Source organism: Phocoena phocoena, chromosome 14 (assembly GCF_963924675.1).
Source record: "Phocoena phocoena chromosome 14, mPhoPho1.1, whole genome shotgun sequence".
Classification (NCBI taxonomy): Eukaryota; Metazoa; Chordata; class Mammalia; order Artiodactyla; family Phocoenidae; genus Phocoena; species Phocoena phocoena.
The window spans coordinates 28,929,280-28,956,829 of NC_089232.1; the positions used below are offsets into that span (position 1 = coordinate 28,929,280).

Sequence of the window (27,550 nt, forward strand, 5' to 3'; positions counted from 1 at the left end):
CATATAAAGATTTCAAATAAGAGATCTTTCTATTTGTGACAACGTGAGTAGACCTTGAGGTCATTACACTAAGTGAAATAAGTCAGACAGGGAAAGACGGACACTCTGTTGTAACTCACTTATATGTGGAATCTAAATAAATGAACAAAACCCATCTGGACCCATAGTTACAGAGAGCAGATTGGTGGTTGCCAGAGGCGGGGAGTAGGGGTTGGAGGAATTGGATGAAGGTGGTCAAAAGGTACAAACTTTGTTATAAAATAAATAAGTCCTGGGGATGGAATGTACAGCATGGTGACTATAGTTAATAATACTGTATTATATATTTTCAACTTGCTAAGAAAGCAGATCTTAAAAGTTCTCATTACAAGAAAAAAAATCTGTATAACTACATGGTGATAGATGTTAACTAGAGTTATTTTGGTGATCATTTTGCAGTATACACAAATATTGAATCATTAAGTTGTACATCTGAAACTAATATAATGTTATGTCAATTATGCCTCAAATATTTTAAAAAAGCACAAAAATTTGAAAAATGTGGCACTAGATAGACCATGAAAAGAATAATTGTTTATAGTGTGTGAAGTGAAATAAGAAAGAAGAGTGTTGCTTTGTTCGGCCTCAGCTAGGAACATGTGCATCGGGCAACGCAAAATTTTCCCCACGCTGTGTACGTCCTTGAATGACTATGAAAGTGCCATGAGTATTGATTTTGAGGCTACACATAAATTTTAGCAGGTAGGCAAATTTGCAAATTAGGAAACCATGGGTAATAACCAACTGTATTTTCTTCTGATTCCTCTCTCATTAAATGACGCCACCAACCAAACCAGTTAACTAGGTTAGAAACCTCACATCAGCCTTCTTTCCTTCATGTCCTTTACCACATATATCCAATTGGCTATGCCTCCTAAATATATATCAGATTCTGACTGATCTCTTTGTAGCTAATTTCCCCTTCCTTTATTCTACTCACTATATTACAACTTCCAGGTGTCTAAACCTAGAGTTGAAGTCCAGATATCTTAACACGACTTACAAAGTCCTCCAGCCTCGTCTCTTGTCATCCCTCTCCTTTACACCCTGAAGTTCCAGCCATGAAGAACTTCTTTCAATTCATGGGATATGTGATACCTTTTTTCTTTGAACTTCTCTGTGTCTACAAGGAACATTGTTTTTTTTTTTCTTTCTGTTTACCTGGCTTATTCTTCTGAGTCATTCTTCAATTATGAGTATAAATGTCATTTTTTTTCTGAGAATCTTTCTCTAACATTCCTCCCACCCCCTAAGTGCACGTGCACACACGCATACACACACACACTCAGACATACATCCCACTTCAATACATAGGATTCTAATAGAATTTTAATAGAATTTTATATAATTGCTTAATTTCTAGTCTTCCACCATAGACTATAAATTCAGTGAGGAGATTCTCAGTGTCTATCACATGGTGAGCACTTCATATACACTGTGACTAATTTTTCTGTGACATTGTGTGTATTAATTCATTAATTATTATACAGCCTTTGTAGCACTGTCATACTAATGACATAAAATGAAAAACAGAACAACTTTTGCTTGCCTGCCGATTGTTTTATATCTATTTGTTTATACCTTCAGTAGCTTTTGAGGTGGCTTTTTTGGTTTGTGTTTTGTTTTTTCATTTGAGTGATTAAAGGAGCTTGAGGCTGAAGTGGCAGAACTCTATAGTTCACTGTCTGTTGACTTATTTGTGAATAGACAGGCACTTCATTATTTACTCAACTGGATTGGTCAGACCTCTATTTCTCAAATTTCTCCTATAAGCATTGAGTTGACAAAATTGGCAAAGGAAATAGAATAATCAGAGGTGAATTTATTTAGCACCCACTAGGGAAAATCTAACTCATTTTTGTAAATGGGGAAGCCAGATCTATTAGATAAATTGGTCTTTTCTTATGTTTTAATTTTATTGAAAAAGCAAAATGTATATACTTTAGAATTAAGTAGAGGTTCATGATTTGGTTTTTATATAGAATTTTATCTTGTTTATTTTCTACCATTTACAACAAATAATTAAGTTAATATAGTGTGTTCTAATTAGAAGGCTTTCCCTAAATTCTCAGCTAAGTGTATCTTGGCTAGAGAGCATGTTGAAAGTGTAACGTCACACTAAAATAATAAAGGGCCTTTAGGGCTGTTAACCTTAAAATGAAAAGCCATTCAGAGTGTATAGAATGTAATTGACATTTAATAATACCTCTATGCTGTAAAATGGTGACAAGTGGGGAACAGCTTTAACAAACCAACAGACAGTTTCCACTTTTTATTTCTTAAATAGAATTATTTGCTACCTCACTAACTTATAGACTAAGAAAGCCTTGAAATAGCTGTCTTAATGTTTGTTTTCATTTTTTAGGCAGAAAAATTCAGATGTGTACAGTTATAATAACTTTAGTGTTTTAAAACCTTTGTTTTTAAGCTACCCCAGGGGTCATCAAACCATGACTTATGGGCCAAATCCAGCCTACTGCCTGTTTCTGTATGACTGTGTGAACTTTTACATTTTTAAATGGTTGGTATTCATACAAAAAATCATAAGAGGAGTAATGTTTCATGACAGGTGAAAATGATACGAAATTCTAATTTCAGTTTTCACAAATCAGGTTTTATTGGAACACAGCCACACTCATTTAAGTATTGTCTATGGCTGCTTTTGCACTACAGCAGCAGAGTTGAGTAGTAGCATCAGAGACTGGATGGCTCACCAAAGCCTATTTACTGTCCTGCCCGTTATGGAAAACATTTGCCAACGCCTGAGCTACACTATTGAGGCTGCATGATTTAGTACCTTAAACAGTTTTCCTGGTTTAGGGGTCTAACAAAGAAGTCATATTGAGTAAAATTCTTCAGACTTTTGGGAAGGTGAAGAAAACTGAACCAGGTATTTCATGGAGTTTATGTTCACATGGGCTGGGCTTTCTGTTTCATCACTGATTTCATCTTATTTATGTTTTAAATAAGTACTTGCATAGTGGTTATTATTTATCAGGTACTATTCTAAAAGCTTTATAACTCTTCTAAATCCTTATTACAGCCATGTGAGTTTGGCATCTCTACAAATGAGTAAACCATAGCACATCTATTAGTGAAAGGTAAAGAGTTAAATACTGGAAGTTAAAATAATGAAAGGGAAGCTACATAGCTAGTCATATGAGTTATACAGCTAGTAAGGGGCAGAGCCATGGTTTGAATAAAATCATTTGGTTCTAAAATCAGTACTCTTAACCACTGTGTAATGCTGTCTTTCCCTTTCTACTCTTGTTTATTTAGAAAAGTCTTGGGTTGAGAGTAGAGTTTAATAATGGGAAGCATCATGTTTTAAAAGCTTTGAGCTTATATCAGTTTCTTATGGCTGCTATAATCAAGTAGCACAAACTGGGTGGCTTAAAATAAGAGAAATTTGTTCTGTCACAGTTTTGGAGACTAGAAATCCAAAGTGAGGATAACAGAAGGCCATCCTCCCTCTCAGATTCTGGGTAGAATCTTTCCTTGCCTTTCTGTAGCTTCTGGTGGTGGCCAGCAGTCCTTGGTGTTCCTTGGCTTGCAGCTGCATCAGTCCCATCTCTGCTTGTGGCACCATATGGTGTTCTCCCTGTGTTTCTGCCTTCATATAGCATTTTCCTCTTCTTATGAAGACACCAGTTATATTGGATTAAGGGTCACCCTACTGTAGTATGACTGCATCTTAATTTAACTAATTACATCTGTAATGACCCTATGTCTAAATAGGTTCATGTTGTGAGGTCCTGGGAAGGACATGAATTTTGAGAGGACACTGTTCAACCCTAGTTATAGAGCTCATGAGTTGGCTTTTGTTCTCTAGAGCACCTTTCAGTTTAAGCCCAGAAACCCTAAATGAAAAGTAGAAACTGTGTGCTAAGACTTTTCAGGGCTTTGTTTCTTCCTTTTTGGTATTAATCCTGTGCTAGATTATATTCTGTCTGAGAAGACTGACTTAATGTTCTCAGCTCCTGCTTTTTCCTGCCTCCCTTTGGCCTTTTGGTCATGATTTATTTGAGACTAGTTTTTATTCTGGAATGTTCTGTGAGGTTTTTTTTTTAAGAACCATTTTCTAAACTGTTGTTATAACCTATGAGAATGTTGGTTTGTCTTTCTTGTGAATTTGTGATAATTGATTCAGAAACCAGCTTTGGTGTGTTGGAGGCTGAGTTCTGGTAGTTTCCTCTTAAGAATTTTTTGTATCCATCTCTATTGGTATTTGTAAGTAAGGTTCAATAAGTGATAATAGTTATTTTTATTTTTCCGAAGATTATCAGTGTTAAAATAGCAGATTTTGAGAAATGTGGGGCTGCCTCAATTCCTGACCTGGGAATTTCCCATAAAATACTAGAGTTATTGGTCCAAATGTATCAACCCATTTCCTTTTGTTTGTTTAACAGGGTGCCCGGGAAACGTTTGAGAACTACTACCGAAAACAGAGGCGAAAACAGGCTCGTTTGGTGCTCCAGCCTCCTTCTAACATGGTAGGATCACCACCTTTACTTTTCTCCCTTTTTCACTTTTCTTCTGTGGTATCTTTTAATTATTTTCCATTTGGGCTTCCCCCCCACCTCCACCCCAAACTGTCACTCTGGGACCACTGGATGTTACTTGCATTAAGAAAGTAGCAACTAACATCTGTTGCTTGCTATGTGTCAGGCATTGTTCTAAGTACTAGATATGTATTATCTCATTTCATCCTCACTGTAATCCTATAAGGTAGGTACTATTATTATATTTACTTTATAGTCTTTGGAATTGAGCCTTAAGAAATTAATTAGCTGATTTTAACTGTCTTAATGTGTCAAAACAGAAACAATAACTTTTTTCTCTTTGCTTTGTTGCAGCATGAAACTTTAGATGGCTACAGGAAGTATTTTAATCAAATTGTAGGGTGGGTATGTGTGTGTTTGTGTGTGTGTGTGTTTTAAATTTATACACTTTCAATTGTTTATACACTTTTTGTGAGACTTGGAAAAGTATATCATGTTCTTTGGGAAATTTTTTTTCTTTTCTGAATTCTTAAGACAAGATTTGTTTTGAATATCTGATGATTTTAAAGGAATGTCTATTCGTTTCATAGAATTATGTTGGGGAACATAATTCTGTATTGTTGAGGAATCCTTTTTATGGATAAAGGGAGAAAAATATTGAATTGTAGTCTTATTATATGTGATGCTCTGTTTTTTCATTATATTTAAGTGGGAACCAAATATCAGCAAAAGTTGGCAAGTTTTTTTCTAAAAGGGCCAAATAGTAAAGTATTTTAGGCTCAGCAGGCCATACGGTTTCTGTTAGAACTATTCAGCTTTGTTGTGGTACGAAAGCAGCTATAGACAATATGTAAATGAAAGACAATGGCTGTGTTCCAATAAAACACTGTTTATAAAAACAAGCAGTGGGCCAGATTTGTTCCATGGACTGTATAGTTTGCCATCCTCATCTGGAGTATATATACTAGTATGGAATTGCAGTTCCCAAATAAACATCCCAAATATAGACAGCTTATTCTAATTGCAAAATAGTGACTTTGCAGTTAAAAAGAAGGGAAATAAGTTGGATTGTTCCATGAAATTTCTTTTTTTTCCAAGTTTAGATTGTTGCAATGTAATTGATACCTTTGATTAAAATGTATCATAACAATTCCCTATTTAAAGAATTGTTTTAATTAGTATGACTATTTAGGCAAGAAAGCTGAAGATACATTTTACATGCATAAAAATTAAGAAGCCACAGAAGAATGTTAAAAAATACGTGTGTATTTTTTTTTTACCTTTGTAAGATATCTTTTCAGCACTTTGATGAGAAAGTTTATATAAGGGGAATTATTTTGGTATTTTGTGTGTTGGATTCTTAAAAAAAATGCGTGCTTTAACTTTCGTTATCTCTTTAGATTCTATTCGTTTTTTAAAATGTATTAATGGGCTGTTGATTTTAATGTAGTGAAATTAGCCTTCTTTACCTATAAACATTTTTCTTCTTCCCTTTAAAATTTCTAGATAACATGGTTAACATTTAATAGGAATGTAACTCCAATTTCTATAGAAGTGGTTAAGATGATATCATGATCAGAGGTATAATTCCAAGTCTAAGAAATCTGATTTTGTTTGTGATACCAAACAGCTTTCTTTAAGAAAAAATGACTAGTATTAACTTCCAATTTGATGACAACTCTTAATGTTTGTCATCCCCTTATGATAGTAGTCAAAATGTAATTTCTGACAGCTGTGCTTTCTTTTTTCCTCAATCTTAGCTTTTTTGTGGTTGAAGATCACATTTTACATACAACCCAGGGTTTAGTAAATAGAGCCTACATCGATGAACTGTGGGAAATGGCACTTTCAAAAACCATCGCAGCACTCCGTACTCACTCGGTATGTAAGAAGCACGAGAGAAGTTCTTACTTCAAGCTAATTATCTATATGCTATTCAGTCTTCTACTGCTTTAAAATCATCATATGTGTATTGTTTGAAATCACCCATTTGGAGTCATCTTCTTCAAAGATGTATGGAGGTAGTCACTTCAAACTGCATGTTCTCTAACACTAAGCCCACTTTTGTGAATGCTCTTTGCAATAAGAAAACAGCAGCTAAAATTTGATTGCTGTCTATGTCTCAGGCATTGTTATTATATTGTTATTGTGTACTGCATATATATTTCATCCTCACTTCATCCCTATAAGGCACGTGCTATTGTTATATTTACCCTATAGTCTGGGGAACTGAACCTCAGAGAGGTTAGGTAACCAGCCTGATGTCACCCAGTAAGTGGTGGAGCTTGGATTCAAACCGCGACGGTGTGACTGCAGAGCTCATGTTCTTAGCTACTACTCCATATTGCCTTCATAATGCCTGTTAATACTGATTTGGAGTTCACAGATTTATTCTTACTCTACAACATTTTAGTAAGTTGCTTAATTATGAGTTCCCATGATCTATTGATATATTTTATAACATCAATTGTTGATGATAATCTACTTTATTACAAGCAGAGAATGCTGGCTCTGAATTACTCATTCATTCAATATTTCTTAAACAAGGATTACATGTTGGCAATGGGAATACAAGAATGAATAAGAATAAAGTCTTTGCTCTCAGAGAGTTATATTTTAATTGGGGAGATTCCCAATAAACAAATAAATAGGAATATCAGGCAGTGATAATGCAATGTAGACAATTAAAATAGAGTGATAGATTAGGGCAACAAGGTGCCTGCTTTTGACTGGTTGATCTGAAGTGGCATTCTGAGATCTAAATATCAAGGAGTAACTATTTGTGTAATGATCAATTAAAAGATCATTCCAGGTGAAAGGAACAGTAGTACAAGGACTTTGAGGTACTTTTATGTCTGAAGTGTTTGAGGAATAATAGTGAGGAGTTAATAATAGAAGATAATTTGGTATTTAAAAAATTTCAAGAATAGTATACATCTAGTTATGCTAGCCAGAAACTTAAAAGTCATTCATAACCCTTCAACTCTCTTTATCTAGTCATTAGCAAGTGTTTTAGAGTAAATACCATGTGTAAAATCTGTAATTGAAGGGATTGTAGCCATTTTAGGAAACTGAAAGATGTCCCGAGTGGTTAGAACATAAACATAGAAAGCTAGGCAACTAAGGTAGGAAGTGAGAATAAAGAAGTAGGTAGGTGTCATATTATTTAGGACCTGTTTGACCCTTTAAGCAGTGGGTTGAGTGAGTATGTGTGTGTTGGGGGTAAATTGGAGTGAGAATGTCAGATTTCTATTTTTAAAAGATTGTTCTGGCTAAATTACAGATGAGGGATGAGAATGGATGTGGGGAGAACAGTTAGTAGGCTAGTCTAGTATTCCAGACAAGAGATGATGATTGCTGGACCAAGGTGATAGTAGATATAGAGAGATGTGGATGAGTTTGAGAGATTTTTAGGAAGTAAGATTAATTATACTTTCTGATGGTTTAATATACAAGAGGTAAGGTAGAAAGAAGTATCAAGCTAATGCCTAGGTTTATAGTTTCCTTCCTTGGATGATAGTGTTGGTTTTGATGGTTTGGAGTGGGGACGTCATAAGTTACCTTTGGCTGTGATTACTTTGAGGTACTTTTTGTGCTATTCAAGTAGTAGGGTCTAGGAGATTGATTAATGTATGAGTTTGAAACCAAAGAGGGTATGTCATTATTGAATGTGTTGCAAATATTTTTCTCCTTTTATTTTTGTTGGTGGTTTCTTCTTTAGTATTTAAAATGTTAAATGTTTATGTATCTAATTATATTTATCTTATTTTAAAATTTCTCCCATTGCTTATTTGTGTCCAAGGACTTGACCTGACATTTTTACCATTAATATGCTTATGTCATAATAAAGTCTGGAACATTTAAAAATATTTTTTAAAAGTTCTGCCTGTTCTGAGACTAAAAAACAGTCTAACTATTTCATGGCTTGATTGTTACACATTTATGTAGTTACTACCACCTATTCTTATTGTCATTTAGGGTATGATTAAAGATCTCGTTTTATTTTTTCTTGCAATAGTATATCCATTGTCCTAGGATCGTTTTTTAAATGCTTTACTTTCCTCCATTGCATGGTGTGCTCTTACATAAAAAAATTATACAAAGATAACATGGTTATTAAAAGATAGTTAGGAAATATTGATTATTAATAGTAATGAGTTTGGCCATGATCCCTGGCATGATTATTATTAGCTTTCTTATATGTAAATTTCAAGACCCCTTTTTCTGTGAATGAATACATGATAAACAATCTATATTTTACGTAAAACATGCTGTATTTTTCATTTAATATCTAATGAATTTGTATTAGTTTTAATGTGCATTTGTATAATGTTCCATTTTTAGGAATGTACCATTTTAAAAAATTCACTTGATGCACTTTTTTAAAAAGTTTTTTTAAGCTGTTATAAACATTGAAGTAAATATTTTTATTAACATATCCTTGCACATTAATTATACTTAGGATAAATTCTTAGATGTGAATTTAGTGAGTTAAAGGATCTGTATATTTCTGAGGCTCTGGATGTGTATTGCTAATTTGCTATACAAAAAGATTGAACCATTTAGCATCACTAAGCATCATCTATTAGAATTCCTATTTCCTTATTCCTTTTATGCCGCAGAAAGTTACATTTAAAAACAAAAAGTCATTCCCAATATAATAATAATGTCAGAAATTATGTCAGAAATTAATTTAATGTTTTTCTTTAATACTGATATTAAAAATCTCTTCACATCTTTTTAGTTATTTGTATATCTTCTTAGAATTTCCTGTTCCTATGCATTGCCTTTATTTTGTATTTTAATCGTTTTATTTTATATTTATTAGTAACACATGGATGTTAATGTTTAACATTAACCTTAATCTGAATGTTTATCTCTAGTCTGATATATAGGTTGTAAATATTTCCTTAGTTTCATGTGTTTCTAACCTTTGATTTTCTTTTCCATGGCTTTACAGAAGTTTAAAATTTTTAATGGAGTTAAATTTATTGATCTTTAACCTTACTATTTATGTCTTCCTTATTCCAAATAAATGTAATTATTTGTCTATATTTAGTTTTAGTATTTCTGTAGTTACTTGTTTAACATATAATTCATAAACTAAAAGTTTATTTTAGTGTTGTGTGTGAGGTTGGACTTTATTTTGAAAATGACTCACCACCTCCAATAACATTATTGTGATAATCTGTTGTTTTATTCAGCTCAGGTTACCATAATGAAATATATAGATTGGGTAGCTTAAACAACAGAAATTTATTTTCTAACAGTTACAGAGGCTGAAAGTCTGAGATCAAGGTGCCATCATGGTTGGTTTCTTGTAAGGACCCTCCTGGGTTTCAGATGATCACATTCTCATTGTGTTCTCACATGGCCCTTCCTCAGCATGTATTCTAGTGTCTTCTCCTTTTATAAGGACACCAATCCCATCAGATTAGGACCTTACCCATATGACTTCATTTGACTTTAATTATCTCTGCAAGGCCTCTTCTCCAAACAAGGCTACACTGGCACTAGGGCTTCAAAATAGAATTTCGGGGGGAATGCAGCATTCAGTTCATAAATGTCTGTCCTTTCCCAACCTATTTTGAAGGCCACATTTATCATAATATGTTATATAAATACTAAGATCTGTTTCTAGGCTCTGATTGCTGCCTGCCCCCTTCCTTCTCTCTATATGTCTTGAACCAGTACAACATTGTTTTGATTATTACATCTGATATAGTATGCTTTAATTTCTTATATGACATATATGTCCTATAAAATCCCCTTTTTAAAATATACTATTTACCTCCTTATTATTCTTCTAGGTTAATTTGAGAATCACTTTGTCACATCCCTTCCACCTCTTACCTCCCCCTAAAACTGACCTATAGTGTTAGTGTGCAGTAAATCTGCAAATTTAAATGGAGATAATTGACATATCTCAGCATCTGGTATTTTTCAACAGGAATATATGTATTTTTCTCACTTATTTGCTTTTTTTTTTTTTTTTTTTTTTGTGGTACACGGGCCTCTTACTGTTGTGGCTTCTCCCGTTGTGGAGCGCAGGCTCCGGACACACAGGCTCAGCGGCCATGGCTCACGGGCCCAGCCGCTCCGCGGCATGTGGGATCTTCCTGGACCGGGGCACGAACCCGTGTCCCCTGCATCAGCAGGTGGACTTTCAACCACTGCGCCACCAGGGAAGCCCTGCTTTTATATCTTTTGGTAAAATATTTTATGTGCTCCCTATCTAAGTCCTATTTTTGGTATTTTATGGTTTATTTCAGGTAGTATTTTGAGGAAGGTTTGTTTCTCATTCATATTTATTAACTAGTATTACTGTCATTCCATGGGAGAGAAGTCTTTGATTTTGTTTGTTTATTTTATATCTGTCCATTTCCCTGATTTCACCAATTTTATTTTTTTCCTGGGAAAAGGTGTTTTTCTTTTAGAAAACTTAGATTTCTTCCAAGCAGTTTCTTTTTTTAAAGCAGTGGTTTTTCACATTTGAGAATGTGGCAAATCTATAGGAGTCTCTCAGCAGGAAAATATACTCTTTTCCTCATCATGCAACCATACTTACTGTCATGAAGAATAAGACACTTTACAATGTGCTGATTAAAGTGTATATCTGTGGAGAAAATTAATCTTAATGGAATGTTGCCTTGTAGATCTACTGTGTATTCTTTTGAACTGAAGAATAAATGACAAAAATACCTTTAAAAAATAGTTTAGCATCAGTCTACAGAGGCAGAAAGAAATTAGTGGTCTCCTAGGGCTGGGAATGGATATGAGGAATAAGTAGGTGATAGCTTAAGGGGCAGGGTTTCTCTTTGAGATGAAGAAAATGTTCTAAAACTGACTGTGGTTATGTTTGCACATGTCTGCAAAAATATTAAAAAAACTAAAAACTGTTGAATTACATACTTTAAATGGGTGAGTAGTATGGTATGGGAATTGTATTTCAACAGAACCATTAAAATAGAACTCAACATCACGTACATTTACTGACTGAATCATTTTTATCCATTATGAGACAAAGTAGTTGATGCCACAGATACCAATTCTATTTTATGACACTATTTATTGTGTTACATTATCAGCAAGAAAGAAAAATAAGAACAACCTGAACATCAAAACAAATCTCAAAAGGAAACATTATATCTGAGTGGTTATTTTTTGTAAAAAATCTGTATATTTTTCTAACTTTCTATGTCACTAATTAAAACTTCTTATATTTTCTGATTGAATTATCAGTCATTGCATAAATTGGAAACATTTTGAAAGATATAATATTCTCAGTGCTGATTTCAAAACATGATAAAAATCTTATGCAATCTTATACAATCCATCTCACTTAGAATTCAAATTTAGCAGTACCTGTATATTAAAAGAATAATATTCAGATACAAAGAATTCATATCAGGAATGGTTTAATATTAGAAGATCTGTTAATATAATTGCTAGTATGACTACCAATAAAATGATAAACAGATCATCTGATAATACTAGAAAGGTATCTTTTTACTATTTAAAATTATGGAACAATATAATTTGTGTGGCCAAAAATCCTCATGTTTTGTAGCTATTAAATATTGGACATTTTTTCTTATTATGTGATGGGCAGACAAGAGTGTGTACTGTAATAGTGGGTTTTTTTTGTGTGTGTGTGATTGATTGATTGATTTTAACATCTTTATTGGAGTGTAATTGCTTTGCAATGGTATGTTAGTTTCTGCTTTATAACAAAGTGAATCAGCTATACATATATATGGAATCTAAAAAAAAAAACGGTTATGAAGAACCTAGGGGCAGGACAGGGATAAAGACACAGACGTAGAGAATGGACTTGAGGACACAGGGAGTGGGAAGGGTAAGCTGGGACGAAGTGAGAGAGTGGCATGGACATATATACACTACCAAATGTAAAATAGATAGCTAGTGGGAAGCAGCTGCATAGCACAGGGAGATCAGCTCCGTGCTTTGTAATAGTGGTTTTATACGCACCCACATCCATACCCACCCCCCGACACACACATGTTTTAAATTTCTTTGAGTCAAAGGGTGTACTAAGCATATATGTCGTGCAGCTCTCTAACCAAATTGCTATTGAAATAACATGTAAGAAAAACTAAAAAGAGAAACACTGCAGAGTACCTCTATAGGCCAGAAGTTTTGAAAAATTTCTTTGAATTTAGAAAACAGAAGGAATCAGAATAATGACTCCACCTGAGAAAAGAAAATATTACATTAAATATGGTGTAGAGAGTATTGTCAAAGTAGGAAACATTGTTCCAGATGGAATCTAGGAACACTCTAAATTCAGTCAACAAATGTTATGAGCAGGAATGAGGCTGCAAGAAATCTTAAGTGAAATTATTTAGAGGTCTACCTTCTAAAAATCTTGGCTAGACAGCAGGTTACCCAATTCCTTTGGCCAACCTTACCATCAACATAAAGAGATGATAACATGATTAGTGAAGTTCTCTATAGTACTACTTTTTGAGCAAGGTGATTCATCTGCCCCACCCACCTACAAAGAGCCTGTAGTCAGTTTTTGGAAAACAGACTTAAAAGCTGCAGAGGGTGAAACCCATACCGGTTATACATACTAGTCAATCTAGTCCTTCATTTCTAAACATAAACAAATGCCAAGTTGTAGAATATTTGAGGAAAACCAGTTACATCAAATAGAAGACAATAATAAACAAATTGCATAGCTATTCTTTAGCAAATACAAATAACTCATGGACTAGGAGATAAATTTATAAAGTAATAATTATTTCTCATTTTAGGAATATAGGAAGCTAGGTCATTCATAGCAGCTGTTCAGCTTGAAACAACTAAAAGTACTGTTTTATGTACTGCATATAAGATGTTTAAGTCTAGAGTACTTAGTAAGGTTATTAAGGAATTACCAGGCCAAATCCAGGGGAGATTGAGAGTCCAGAGGTCCAGAAAGATAGACTTAAACACTTAAGCTGCATTTGCCTTGAGGTTACTTGTTAGTCCAGGCAATTTGTACTCAGATTTGATAGTCTCTGGGGCCTATCTGGGATGGAGAGTCTAATATGGTGCCCTCCCCCACATTAAACTGGAAAGAACTATTCTTTTCAGGTTAAGACTGAATCAGAAGTAAGTAAAAGAGCAGTCAAAATTCTTCCCTTAAAGAAATCTTCAGGTCTAGGGAGTTTTTTTCTTGAATTCCTATCTTACATAAACTCTTGGAGAATAGAAAAGAGGAAACACCAACTCATTTTATGAGGTGTGTGTAATCTTGATAATGAAGCCAGATGAGGATAGTACAAGAACTCATAAACTCATAAAAATACAGGCTCATTTATAAATATAGATCAGAAATCTTAAATAAAATATTAGAAAACAGAATTCAGCAGTTTACAGAGAGCTTTAATATGTTGAGTTTATCATAGCAAATGCAAGCTTAGTTCAATATTACAAAGTCTATTAACATAATTTAATGAATTAATAGATTAAAGGACAAAAATTATGTAATCATTTCAATAGATACAGAACAGCATTTAATAAAACACACCATAAATTCATGGTAAGATCTCTTAGTAAATTGAAAACATAAGAGAATTTCTTTAAACTGATAAAAATCTATCCTCAAAAACCTATAATAAGTATCATATTTAATTACCATCACTCCTGTTTTGTATTGTATTAGAAGTTGTGCTTACTGTTGTAAAGATAGAAACATAAATAAATTAAAAAATACACCTTTGAAAGGAAGAAACAAAATTGTCATTTTTGCAGATGATATATTTTTGTACATTGAAAATTCAAAGAATTTACAGAAAATTTATTACAATTAATGGAAGAGGTTAGCATGTTCCCTGATACAAAATCATTATGCAAAATCAACTGTCATTTTATAAACCAGGAGTAAAAGTTGAAAAGTTAAAATTTTTAAAAGATAAAATTGACACAATAGCATACATTAAAAGTAGTAGAAATATATCTAGCAAAATATGTTCAAGACCTCCATGGAGAAAATTCTAAAATGTTTTTGAGAGTCGAAAAGGAATTAAAGAGGACCTAAATAAAATTGAAATAGCATGTTCATTGATTGGAAGAGTTATTATTGTAGATATCTGTTCTCTTAAAATTGATCTATAAATTTAATTCAGTGGCAGGCAAAATCTCAATAATCTTATTTTTGGGAGGATGAGTACCTTTGCCATCTGATTGTAATATATTGGAGTGTAATTGCTTTACAATGGTGTGTTAGTTTCTGCTTTATAACAAAGTGTATCAGTTATACATATACATATGTTCCCATATCTCTTCCCTCTTGCGTCTCCCTCCCTCACACCCTCTGCATCCCACCCCTCTAGGTGGTCACAAAACACCGAGCTGATCTCCCTGTGCTATGTGGCTGCTTCCCACTAGCTATCTATTTTACATTTGGTAGTGTATATATGTCTATGCCACTCTCTCACTTTGTCACAGCTTACCTTTCCCTCTCCCCATATCCTCAAGTCCATTCTCTAGTAGGTCTGTGTCTTTATTCCTGTCTTACCCCTAGGTTCTTCAGGACATTTTTTTCTCCCTTAGATTCCATATATATGTGTTAGCATATGGTATTTGTCTTTCTCTTTCTGACTGACTTCACTCTGTATGACAGACTCTAGGTCCATCCACCTCACTACAAATAACTCAATTTCATTTCTTTTTATGGTTGAGTAATATTCCATTGTATATATGTGCCACATCTTCTTTATCCATTCATCCGATCATGGACACTTAGGTTGTTTCCATCTCCTGGCTATTGTAAATAGAGCTACAATGAACATTTTGGTACGTGACTCTTTTTGAATTATGGTCTTAAGCCAGTACAAAAGCCAGGAACAGCTAAGAGACTCCTTAAGACTGAGATAAGGTAGGTGGGTTTTCTCTACTGGATATCAAGACTTAATTTAGAAATCTTATTAAATGAGTACCATACACTCCGGTACCATCATTGGATAAATAATGAAACAGAATATAGGGCCTCCAAAAAAGATCTTTGATATTTATAAAAGAGGTAGTATTGCAGGTCAGTGGGTAGAGGACAGACATTTCAATGAATAGTACTGGGACAGTTGAGTATCAGTATGGGGGAAATAATATACCAAAAAATGAGTTTCAGATTGATAAAATATCAAAATGTAAGGCCATAAATCTTTCAGAAGATAGTATAAGAGAATATCTTTATGATTCAGGTTAGGGAAGGAATTCCTAACTAAAATTCCAAAGGCACTAACCAGAAAGGAAAAGATTCATACATTAAATATTAAGCTGCATTAAAGCTGTAAGAAAAAACAAAAAAACGAAAGATAGTAGATAAAATAAGCTATATGATGAGAACTGATGTTTTCAACACAAAATCAGCAAAGAACTAACATAAAACATACAAAAATTTCACTATTCATCATGACAATAGAGACAGACAATAGAAAAAACAAGCAAAAGATTTAAACAGATACTTCACTAAGGAAGGAATTCACTTGGCTGAGAAACGTGAAAGATGCTCAACTTTAGTGCATCATTGAAATGCAAATTAAAACCAAATGAGGTAACATTATGTAAGAATTAATAACACAAATGTTGATAAGGATATGAAGTATTCAGAACCCCTTTGAAAAAAATTAGCATCATCTTTTAAAATCGAAGATCCTCATGAACCAGAAATAATTCTCCTAACTATATTCCCTTGAGAAGCTTGCCCTAATGCACCATAATACACATGCAAGAATATTCATTCCAGCATTGTTGAATTTTCAAAATTAGAAATGACTTAAATGTCCATTGGTAATAAAATGAACAATCTGGGTTAAACTCCTAACATGGAATATTATACAGCATGAAAATGCCCACACTATAGCTATATACAGTAGCATGGATGAATTTCACAAGTATAATGTTGAATTATAAAAGCAAGACAGAAATTTATACATACAGATTTTTTCCACTTACATCATATTGAGAAAGAAAATATTGAGTAAGACTGAGTATTTAGATGGTTACAAAGCAATGAAATTAAGAGAATGAACTGACAGGCATATGTGATAAAGGTCTGGTACTGAAAATATATAGAGAACTCTTAACACTCAACAGTAAGAAAAAAATTTAAAAACGGGCCCAATTAAAAAACAGGCAAAAGTTCTGAACAGATACCTCACCAAAGAAGATATTCAAATGGCAGGAAAGCATACAAAAGATGCTCAACAACATACGTCCTCAGGGAATTACAAATTAAACAACAATGAGCTACCACCACACACCCATTAGAATGGCTAAAATACTGACAACACCAAATGCTGAAGAGAATGTGGAACAGCAGGAACTCTCTTTGTTGATGGGAATGGAAAATGGTACAGCCAGCTTAGAAGATAGTTTGGCAGTTACTACAAAATGAAACATACTCTTACTATATGATCCAGCAAGTACACTCTAGGTATTTGCCAAATGAGTTGAAAACTTATGTTAACACAGAAACCTGCCCACTCATGTTTATAACAGCCTATTCATAATAGCCAAAACCTGGAAGCAACCAAGATGTCCTTTAGCAGGTGAATGGATAAACTCTGGTACATTCTTATAATTGAATATTTATTCAGTGGCAAAAAAGAAATGGTCTATCAATCCACAAAAAGACGTGGAGGAAAGTTAAATGCATATTGCTAAGTAAAAGAACCCAATCTGAGAAGGCTATATACTCATATGATTCCAACTATATGACATTCTGGAAGAGGCAAAATTATGGAGACAGTAAAAAGATCAGGGTTGCCAGGATTTGGGAGAGGGATGGAGGGATGAATAAGTGGAAGACAGGGAATTTTTAGAGCAGTGAAAATATTCTCTACGATATTGTAATGGTAGAATATGTCATTATACATATGTTAAAACCTGTAGATTATATAACACAAAGAGTAAACTCTAAACTATGGACTTCAGTTAATAACAGTGTGTCAGTGTTGGTTCATTAGCTGTACCAAATGTTACCACACTAGTGCAAGATGTTATAATAAGGGAATCTGTGCATGAATTTCTGTGTGAAGGGATATATGGGAACTCTGTACTTTCTGCTCAATTTATCTGTAAATACAAAACTGCTTTAAGAAATAAAGTTTATTAAGTTAAAAAGTACAAAGAAGCAAAAACATGAAGGAAAGACATGGAAATGATTATCATAAATGTCATGATAATGTTTTCCTGAGTGGAGAGGAAAGAAGTTGTTTTGGAGCTTCTGGCATGCTGGTGCTATTTAGTTTTGCTTGCCTGGTGAAGTTGTACATATAGGTTTTATTTATTATTTTCTTTATATATACTATATTCACAATTTTAAAAAATGTGGTAAGGAGGAAAAGGAAGGAAGCAAGCCACAGAAGGATAGAAATCAAAGATAAACATTGCTTTCTTGGAAATTTATGACTACCATAATAGAGAAATTTAATTCAAAGATTAAATAGATAAAATGGCATATCATTCTGTGATCAAGAAGACAAAATCAAATATATATCCCAAAATATAGAGTGAAGACACAAAGAGATGGAAAATATGAATGGAAAGTTAAGGAACATGGATAATTGATGTAGATTTTTGGTTGTATCTAATAGGGATTTAGAAAGAAAGAACAGTCACAAAGCAGGGAACTTAAATAATTAAATAAAAGAGGGAAATTTCCCTGCATTAAAGAAAGACTAGATTATTACAGTTGAAAGGATGCATTTTTTTTGGTCAGGCAGGGTAAATTATGGCAGACAGTTTTCTCGCATCTGAAATTGTGTATTTTAGTTTGAGTGCAAAAGAAAGGCATTTCCAAACACATGAGGGTTCAAAGTTTACTTTTCACCCATCCTGTCTTACTGGTGTTTTACCAAAGATGAAAAAGAAATTCTAAATACAAGATGGGATGGGAGTAAATAAATGTGTGCAAAAATGAGAGTAAAACTCATAGATAAATCTAAATAACTGATTGTTTGATTATTTGTAAAGCTTATGCTATTAAGAATCCCTAAAAGAGGAGAAGCTTAAGTTTAAAACATTTTTTAGATGAAAACCCCAGATTATTTCAAATAAACAGTGGGCAGAAAGTATATAACATTAATAACCAGTATAAGATAATTTGAAAACACTGATCCAATGAAAAACAGGAAAGGAAACAAAAAAGAAAGAAGAAATCATTGAAAATAGAAAACTTAAAATAAGATGGCTAGAGTAGGTCCAAATATGTAAGTATTCATGAGAAATGCCCCAGTTGGAAAGTATTATAGTTTGGTTACTAAGAGAGATTCATACATTAAGATTACACAGAAAGATTGAAAATAAAGAATGGGGAGCAAAAAGGACAATATTCTTCAAGAAAATTGGATTGAAGTTAAAGACCATTAAATGGGAGAAGAGAGGAACATTTGTTTTGATATTATTTTTAACCCACCAAAAAGACAATAACCCATTTACTGGGAACAAGCAAGCATCAGTATGTATATAAACAAAAACTGTTAAGTAGTAGGAAGAGAAACCAAGGGACCACACCATTGTTGGAGAATTCAATGCTCCTTCAGAAACTGAGCAGTTAAGTAGAGGGCAAGTAATCAAACTATAATTAAGAGAATTTGAATATCAAAGTCACTGAAAAATAGTGCCATATACATCTTTGTAGCTTGTCCGCAGAAGGTATCTCAATGTCATTTCAGTTTTCAAATTTGTTGATAAGAGGTTATACATGGACATTTTGTAATTTGTGTTTTCCTCTGTATTGTTTAGTTTTGTTTTCTCTTTGTTGTTTAATTGGACTTAACTGTGATTTGTCTATTTTATTGATTTTATGTTTAACTTGAGCTTTTGGTTTCATTGATCAAATCTTTCATGTCTTCTCTATGTCATTAATGTCTGCTTTTTATTTTATCAGTTTTGTTCTCTCATTTATGGTTTATTTTGGCTTTTTTGGCCTAGCTTCATGAGTTGAGTGCTTAGTTTGTTTATTTTAAATCTTTTATGTTTTCTAATGTTCACATATAAAGATGTAATTTGTTTTTAAAATGGTGTTAGCTGCATTCCATAGGTTTTGATTTGAACCATTTCATTGCTGTTCATTTTTAAATAATCTGCAATATCAATTTTGATTTCTTCTTTAACCAAACAGTTATTTAGAAGTGTGTTTTTAAATTTCCAAGTGTTAAAAACGTAGATCATGGATTATTGGAGTCTTTACTCAGTCTTCCCTGGCTGAATCTGGTGTTACTTTAAACCAGGAAGGTTTTCCAGAGAGCGTTTACCAGGTGCAGCATTAAGCAGTTGAGTAAATCAAAATTTACTTTTATTTTTAATAAATGTGTTTTTCCTCATTGTCTTTTATTTCCTTTAGTCTTACTGCTCTGATCCAAACCTCGTGTTAGATTTGAAGAACCTCATTGTGCTTTTTGCTGACACACTTCAGGTTTGTGGTTTATGTTTACACAGACTTATCTAGATGAGTGTTTCATCATCTCTAAATCTTTTCATTGTCTATCTAAGCTTGAGTAAGTAACTTTTAGTTTTTAGTTGTGTTTCTTCTTTTCCTAGAGCTAGAACTTTTTATCTCTTTGTAGCATTTCCTGCTCATCACCTTGACCGTTTATGTTCTCATAAATTGTTCTCATCCCCCTTTTTTTCTCAAGGCAAATCAATTAATTGAACTCACTACCTTAGTTCTTCAAAATGTCCTTAATTCAGATCTAATGTCTGAGTGATTTTGGAGTTTCATAACTACTGTTTTAAATAATGAACCACATATTATATCCAATAGAATAGCATTAGAAGTGGGTGAGACTGGTAGCATTCTCATTTTCTCTCCCTATTCCTGAAGGTTGCTAAGATTTATAGAAGGAGTTGTAGGGAAAACTTAGCTGACATTTATACCCAGTATATATTAATTTTAATGTTCATCTTTTAATTTTTTTCTGACTGGCTTATATTGGTATATATCTTTTAATTCTTAAGAATGAACACTAGATATTAGATGGGAATGAAAGATTTTTCTTATCATGGTTTTATTTAAATTGTTGGCCAAAGAACAAAAATATCTTTCAGTGCCTAATCTCTCATGTTACTTAAATCACCTTATGAAATGAAGCTATTTTCTTATTTTGTTTCAGGTGTATGGTTTTCCTGTAAATCAGCTTTTTGACATGCTGTTAGAAATCAGAGATCAATATAGTGAAACTTTGCTAAAGAAGTGGTCAGGTATTTTCAGGTGAGAAATTGTCTATAGTTGTGTGTGTGTGCGCACGCACGTGTGTGCATGCATGTGTGTACACACGTCTTTATACATAAGGTTTTTCAGATGTAATAAGCAACAAGTATATGTGGCTTATTTTTTCTAGCTCTGATCCCAGTTATGATTAAGAATTCAAATAAGGTGTAGTGGTGTCCCAAATAAAGTTCCCGAGATATCCAGTCTCAGTATATTAGTACCTACTATGTGAGGAGTCCCCAGATCCCATTTTGGCTTTTTTGTTTCCTTGAATGAATGTCATATACCTTGGTTCATACCAACCAGATCACCTTGTGTCTTCTTAATCTGTTTTTTGATTTTCTCTTTGAGGATCATGCCTAGTCTATGTCTCACTTGTAAGGTAGTGGCTTTTGAGCCCTTTCAAGTAATTTAGTTTTTTTGGAACTTTTTTGAAGACTCACTCATGTGATTCCTCATCAACTTTATTCTCTTATACCCAGAGAAGAGATTTATTACAATACAGTATTTGAAGCATATTATTTAAATAGTTACTGCAACATGCATACAACAATAAGAAAATTATTGTATTACACCTCCACTTACAAATGTTTCCTTGCACTGTTTTCCTGGCACACAACTCATGTCAGCTCGCTTGTTTCTTCTCCTTTTGCACCTTTACTCCTTAAAGTGATCTTTCTGCTTACTGTAAGACCTCTTCCCCAGATCAGCTTTCCCTACTTTCAGGTTCGTATAGCTTTAAGATATTACATTGTCCCTTTAATCTTACTCTTCACATTTTATGAACATGTCTCTGATAATTATGTAGTGCAACTCATTTATATATTAATATAAGCATTTGTGTTTCTAAAAGCCCAGTTTATTAATGATACAGTTTTATTTAGAGGAGGATTATCTCTTGAAAATTAGTAACGTGATATATCCATGGTTTTAAGAGCATCTGATCTGATGCCTTCAGTAAATTTCTTTTTTGATTTTGGTAGTGTGGTCTCTGCTTTTAGAGAACCCCCAGTCCAGTTAAGGAGGCGAAACCTATGGATGAAGAAAAAGTCATTCTTAATATAGAGCAGTAGATGAAGTAAATGAACATAATTTGGATTTATTATAGAACTTGCTTCTCCTCATCTGCCAGTTTTGAAAGTTAGATCTAGTACAGAATTAAAGAACATAATCAAAAATGTCTTATTTTTTAATAAAAGCAAATAAAACCTCTTTGCCTTCTCCAGAGCTCACATTCTTTTATTATTTACTTCTCACTTGCCTTAAGGCTTCAACATGTTGCCTTAAAATTTTCTGTCTGACCTGTAAATCTCAAATACTATGAGGTCATGTTTATAATTGTGTTCCATTTGTTTTAGAATGTAATTTTCCTTCTGTCTTTTTTTTTTTTTTTTTAAAGATTTCCTTACCTGAGACCAAATAGCTGTATTATAAAAGGAATAGATTAGGGACTGGGAAATATTTATTTCGGGTTGAGGTGGATATACAACTCTTGGAGCTCATCTGAAAATTATTTGTGATCACTGTAGTGATTAACTAACCCTTCTTTCCTTTTTACCTCCTCCCTTCCTTTCTTCTTTATTTTCTTTATAGAAACATACTTGATTCTGACAACTACAGTCCTATACCAGTAACAAGTGAAGAGATATATAAAAAGGTGGTAGGACAATTCCCATTCCAAGATACAGAGCTGGAAAAGGTAAGGAACACTTTAAAATAAACTTCTCTGATTTGGCATCCCCTTAAAGCTTTCTTTGTATCAGTCTCATTAAAGGCATAACTTCTAACTCAATGGGTTAGAAATCTAAAACACCTTCAAAGGATGATTTTTGGGTTTAGAAGGGCTTAGAAGAGCAGAAGTTCCTGTTTGGGGAATCAGTAAATGGCTTTGGGGTATTGTCACCTCTGAAGTGTTTGGGGGATTTCTGGAAGTGTTCCATTTTGGCTTACACTTTCAAATACTTTCTTTTATTATACTTTTAGGACATTTTATCCCCAAAACATACAGTAGAATTTACCATACTATATAACTGTATTGGTTTTGACAATGCATTGAGTCATGTATGTGCTACTACAATAATGATACAGAACAGTTCCATGATTCCAAAAAATTCCCTCATGCTACACCTTCTTAATCAGTTCCTCCTCTAACCCCCAGCCTTTGCCAACCACCAGTCTTGTTGCTATCCATCACTTTTGCCTTTTCTAAAATGCCTTATAAATGGAATCATGTAGTATGTAACCTTTTGAGACTGGCTTCTTTCACTGAACATAATGCTTTTGAGATTCATCTAAGTTGTTGCATGTATCAGTAACTCATTACTTTTTATTGCTGAAAATGTATCATAATTTATTTATCAGGTTTTGGAGGACATTTGAATTATTGTTTATTTAATTTAATCTTATTCTTTTTAGTATCAGAAAACTTTCACAAATATATTTCTTTTAGTTTGAGATTGTTAATCAGGCAGTTCACAGTGTGGAAGAAAATTTCCTTTGCATTTTAATTAATTTATAAGTATTTTCAATGTATGTTGGTTTGTGACTTGGCTTTCATTAGTTCTTGCTTTTACAGCAACCATTTCCAAAAAAGTTTCCATTCTCTGAATTTGTGCCAAAAGTTTACAACCAAATTAAAGAATTTATCTACGCCTGTCTGAAGTTTTCAGAAGATCTTCATCTAAGGTATAGTATGAAACAATGGAAATACAACAGATAGTGAGATTATGGCTCCATATACATAAATATTCTGGCATACTTTTGATGTTCCCTTAGCTCTTATTTTGAAAGTCTTAATATTAGCCCTTTACAGTGTGGCACTGCTATATTTATATGGTCATGGTGAAAGGGAAGGTTTGAAACTCTTGAATAATTTCTTTTTGTTTATATTATTTACTTTATTCTCTGCTATTTTCTTTACAGATTTGCATTTCAACACTATCTAGTGAGAATTCACTAGAAAAGAGTAGTATAATATACTATTTTTTACATTCTGTTTGATGAAAATTTAAGGCCCGTAGGGGAGTAGCATGTAAAATTCTTTGGAAATACCATTCTTTCCAAATATTCTCTGGACTTGTTAAAGGAATTCATATCTCCTTTAAGTTTAATTATTTCACTAACGTATATTGAGCCTGTTTATATACCAGATGTATCCTGCTTTTTGGGGATGCAGGATTAACAGACAGTTTTTTGCCCTTAGATATCATCAGTATTTACTGAGGATAATAGACATGGAAATAGACAGTTAAAATATACTATGGTGAGTGTTGTAATATGTATAGTGTGCTTGCAAAACACTGAGAAGAACACTTAATTCATCTTAAAGAATTTGAAGGAGAATGATTGGCTTTTTAAAGGAGCCTCCTCCTCTCAGTGAGTATCACCGTTCGCCCATATTGGAAATCCGAGAATCATTTTCAACTCCTATTTTCTATTAATAACTATTTTTCTTAAAAATAAAGTTTCAGATATTGGTCTAAATTTTTATAAACCCTTCATGAATATGTTATTACATCTATAAAACTCAAAATAGTACTTATCTATGAGGTACTAGGGAGCATACTCCATTGTTACAGAGGAGGAATGTGAGGGAAAGAGAGATTAAGTAACTTCATGAAGGTCACACAGGGAGTAAGTATTCAAGCCAGGATTCAAATCCAATCAGCATCAGCATCAACAAAATAATTACTGCCATGTTTATAAACCTTATTCTTTGGCAATCATATTGTGAAGTATTTTACATGCATTATCTCAGGAATTTATAATATTTCTTTGAGGTAAGCACTAATTATTACCATTTAACAAATGAGGGCAGTACTCATTTGTAAATGAGCCTCTCTAAATCCAATTGAGGACAAAATTACATCGATTTCTTTTTTTCAGTTTTTTTTTTTTTTTCTTTAAAGTTTTCTCTTCCCAGTATGGCTGCTTTAATTCATGTTGTAGTCATATTTGTCTTGGACTATTTAAGTAGTCTCCTAATTGTTCTTTTACCTCTAACTTTACTTTCCCAACCATCTGTCCTTTCGTTTTCCTTATTCTATTCTGTATGTCCCCTAGAGTAAGTTTTCTAAAATCAAATCTTATCATTTAACTTTATTCTTCTCACCTTTGCAGAGATTTCTCACGGCATACTCTAGCCTGACATATTTGTCTATCTGCCTCCTCCCCCATTCCTTGACCTAGTCCCCTGTACCTTTTCCAGATTCATATCTCAGGGTAATTTCCCTGTCAGCCCATGCTTCAGTCATACCAGCCTGTTTGCTATTTTCTGATCATAACATGCTATTTTTTATCTCTCTTAATTTGCTCATGATTTTCTCTCTACTTGAATTTATTTCTTCTCTTCTGAAGCTCCTGACTCACTTCTAACTGTCTTTCAAGATTCAGTTTAAATATCATGTGCTGAATGAAGCTTTTTGACCACTTCCACCCCTAATGGAGTTGATCTGCTGACTCCTTTGTGCTACTTCGGTAATCTCTGAATACTGTCATTATAGCTCATCTTAGATTTTATTGCTCTATTGTATCTATGCGTTTCTGTGTGTGCTAGACTATAAGCTCCTTTGTTTATTTATTTGTTTTATTCATCATGCATTGTGAGTAATCTATTATTTGTGAGATGGTGCTTGGTAGTAAGGACATTAAGTTGCTGAAAATGCATGTCTTCGAAGAGTACCTACTGTAATTGAGGAACTGTGCAATTATTATTAAGTGATGAAAATATACAGCAACAAAATAAGAACCAAGTCTGAGACAAATTGAGGATGTAAGAAAAGGCCTCTTGAAGGGTAGAAACATTTTAAGTTTTGTTCAGCACAATATCCTCTGCACCCAGCTTAGTAAATTTTAAAGGAAGGAAGGGAGGGAGGGAGGGAGGAAGGAAGGAAGGAAAGAAGGAAGGAAGGAAGGAAGGAAGGAAGGAAGGAAGGAAGGAAGGAAGGAAGGAACAGGAAAGAAAGAAGGAAAGAAAGAAGTGAGTGGATGTATGGTGTGCCACACAACTCTGAAAATAGACAATTGGAAAATAGTTTTGGTTACTTGCTTGATAGCCATTCTTACTAAGTAAAAAAATGAAACACAGGGTTTGTGTAATTAATTAGTTCTTTTCTCTGAAAATGAGATTGATTTCATAGAAATGTTCTTTTGGAAATGAGATTATCTTTGGAAATTATAAACCAAAACTTTTTTACCCTTCAAATGACCACCATCAAATTACTTAGTACCAGAGAATGGTCTCTAAGGTACTTTTTGGTACGTTACTGTATGTAAATTATTACAAGTTCATTGCATAATGACTTCTTCTATCCTTTTTGGAGGAAAGATAATATGGTAAAGGGATAATCTGAGTAGATTGTTCAGAAGTCTTTTTACTGCTTAACTATATTAAGTTTTTGCCTGAAAACTCCTTTGATATGTTTAACATTGACAGTTAAAAAAAAAATATTCAGTTTGGCAGGGGTTGGTTTACAGATGCCTTTTACTCTTCAATTGCTGTTTATCTTATTTCCTGGGCTACATTTACGTTATAACCTGGAGTGACAGAAATCACTTTGGCAATCGTAGCTGTCATTGTGGGGAGATTATATTATGAGGTGTAAGACATAATATGAATAAAAACAGTTAGTTTTCTTAAACACAAGGCTCTCAAAACAGGAATAACTACTGTATTGAGATGCTTATGGGGACTTCCATGGTGGCGCAGTGGTTAAGAATCTGCCTGCCAATGTGGGGGTCACGGGTTCGAGCCCTGGTCTGGGAAGATCCCACATGCTATGGAGCAGCTAAGCCCATGTGCCATAACTACTGAGCTTGTGTTCTAGAGCCCGCAAGCCACAACTACTGAGCCCACATGCCACAAGTACTGAAGCCCATGCGCCTAAAACCCGTGCTCCACAGCAAGAGAAGCCACTGCAATGAGAAGCCTGCACAGTACAACGAAGAATAGCCCCCGCTCGCCACAAATAGAGAAAGCCCGCGCACAGCAACAAAGACCCAACGCAGCCAAAAATAAATAAATAAATTTATAAGAAAAAGATAGATTCTTATGAAGCTTTAAGCATAATTATTTTCTTAAATCAAACTTTAATTTCTTTTCCTAGCAAGAATTTTGTCTTTTACATTGAACAGAGGATACTGAGAAAGATTACAGATATTGAATACATATGTAATTGTATGAATTCTGAGGACACAAAATTTATTTGAAAGTTTATTTTAAAAACAGCAAGTAAATGGCATTTCTATGGTAAAATAATGTTCTATCATTTGCACTTGACTTAAAAAATAGAATACACATATATATATGCAGATCTTTTTTTTAAGTTATAAAATTAGATCTCTGTAAAGAACTTGAGAGATATAGAATAGCACATAGAAGAAAAATGTAAATGACCCAAAAGTCTACCACATTAATAACCACCCTTTCTATATGAGAATTTTTTTCTTTTTTTTTTTTTAGTCTTTCTTCCTTGTGAATACATGCACAGCACTTTTTTTTTTTAAAGCTAATTGCTATGAGATACTTCTACTTATGTCTACAGTATAGAAAGCTGGAAAGAGTATTGCTTCTTCCCAATTAAAACAGATAAACTACAAAATGAAAACTTTTCTGGAACCCATTAGAGAGCTGGAGTTATGGAGTGGCCACATACCTGGAAATCCAAGTTGAGACTAGCCCCTCTCAGGAGAGAGTGACAGGATGCCCTAACCTCCCTCATTTGTGACAAAGAAGAAAGGCATAGCTATCACACAGGTGAGAAAGAGGAAATCAACTAAAGAGTTA

General features: G+C 33.5%; 1 protein-coding gene across 4 annotated transcripts in view; it reads left to right on the plus strand.

Moving 5' to 3' along the window:
- The window catches only part of EXOC6B (exocyst complex component 6B), a 715,924-nt gene that overhangs the window by 357,758 nt on the left and 330,616 nt on the right, over positions 1 to 27,550 (plus strand). For all 4 annotated transcript variants that reach the window (XM_065891362.1, XM_065891363.1, XM_065891364.1 and 1 more), the window contains exons 9-15: positions 4,449 to 4,532; positions 4,896 to 4,942; positions 6,302 to 6,422; positions 19,900 to 19,971; positions 20,669 to 20,766; positions 22,360 to 22,465; positions 23,342 to 23,451. In XM_065891362.1, the coding sequence (XP_065747434.1) occupies positions 4,449 to 4,532; positions 4,896 to 4,942; positions 6,302 to 6,422; positions 19,900 to 19,971; positions 20,669 to 20,766; positions 22,360 to 22,465; positions 23,342 to 23,451 (638 nt within the window). The remainder of the gene's footprint in view (positions 1 to 4,448; positions 4,533 to 4,895; positions 4,943 to 6,301; positions 6,423 to 19,899; positions 19,972 to 20,668; positions 20,767 to 22,359; positions 22,466 to 23,341; positions 23,452 to 27,550) is intronic.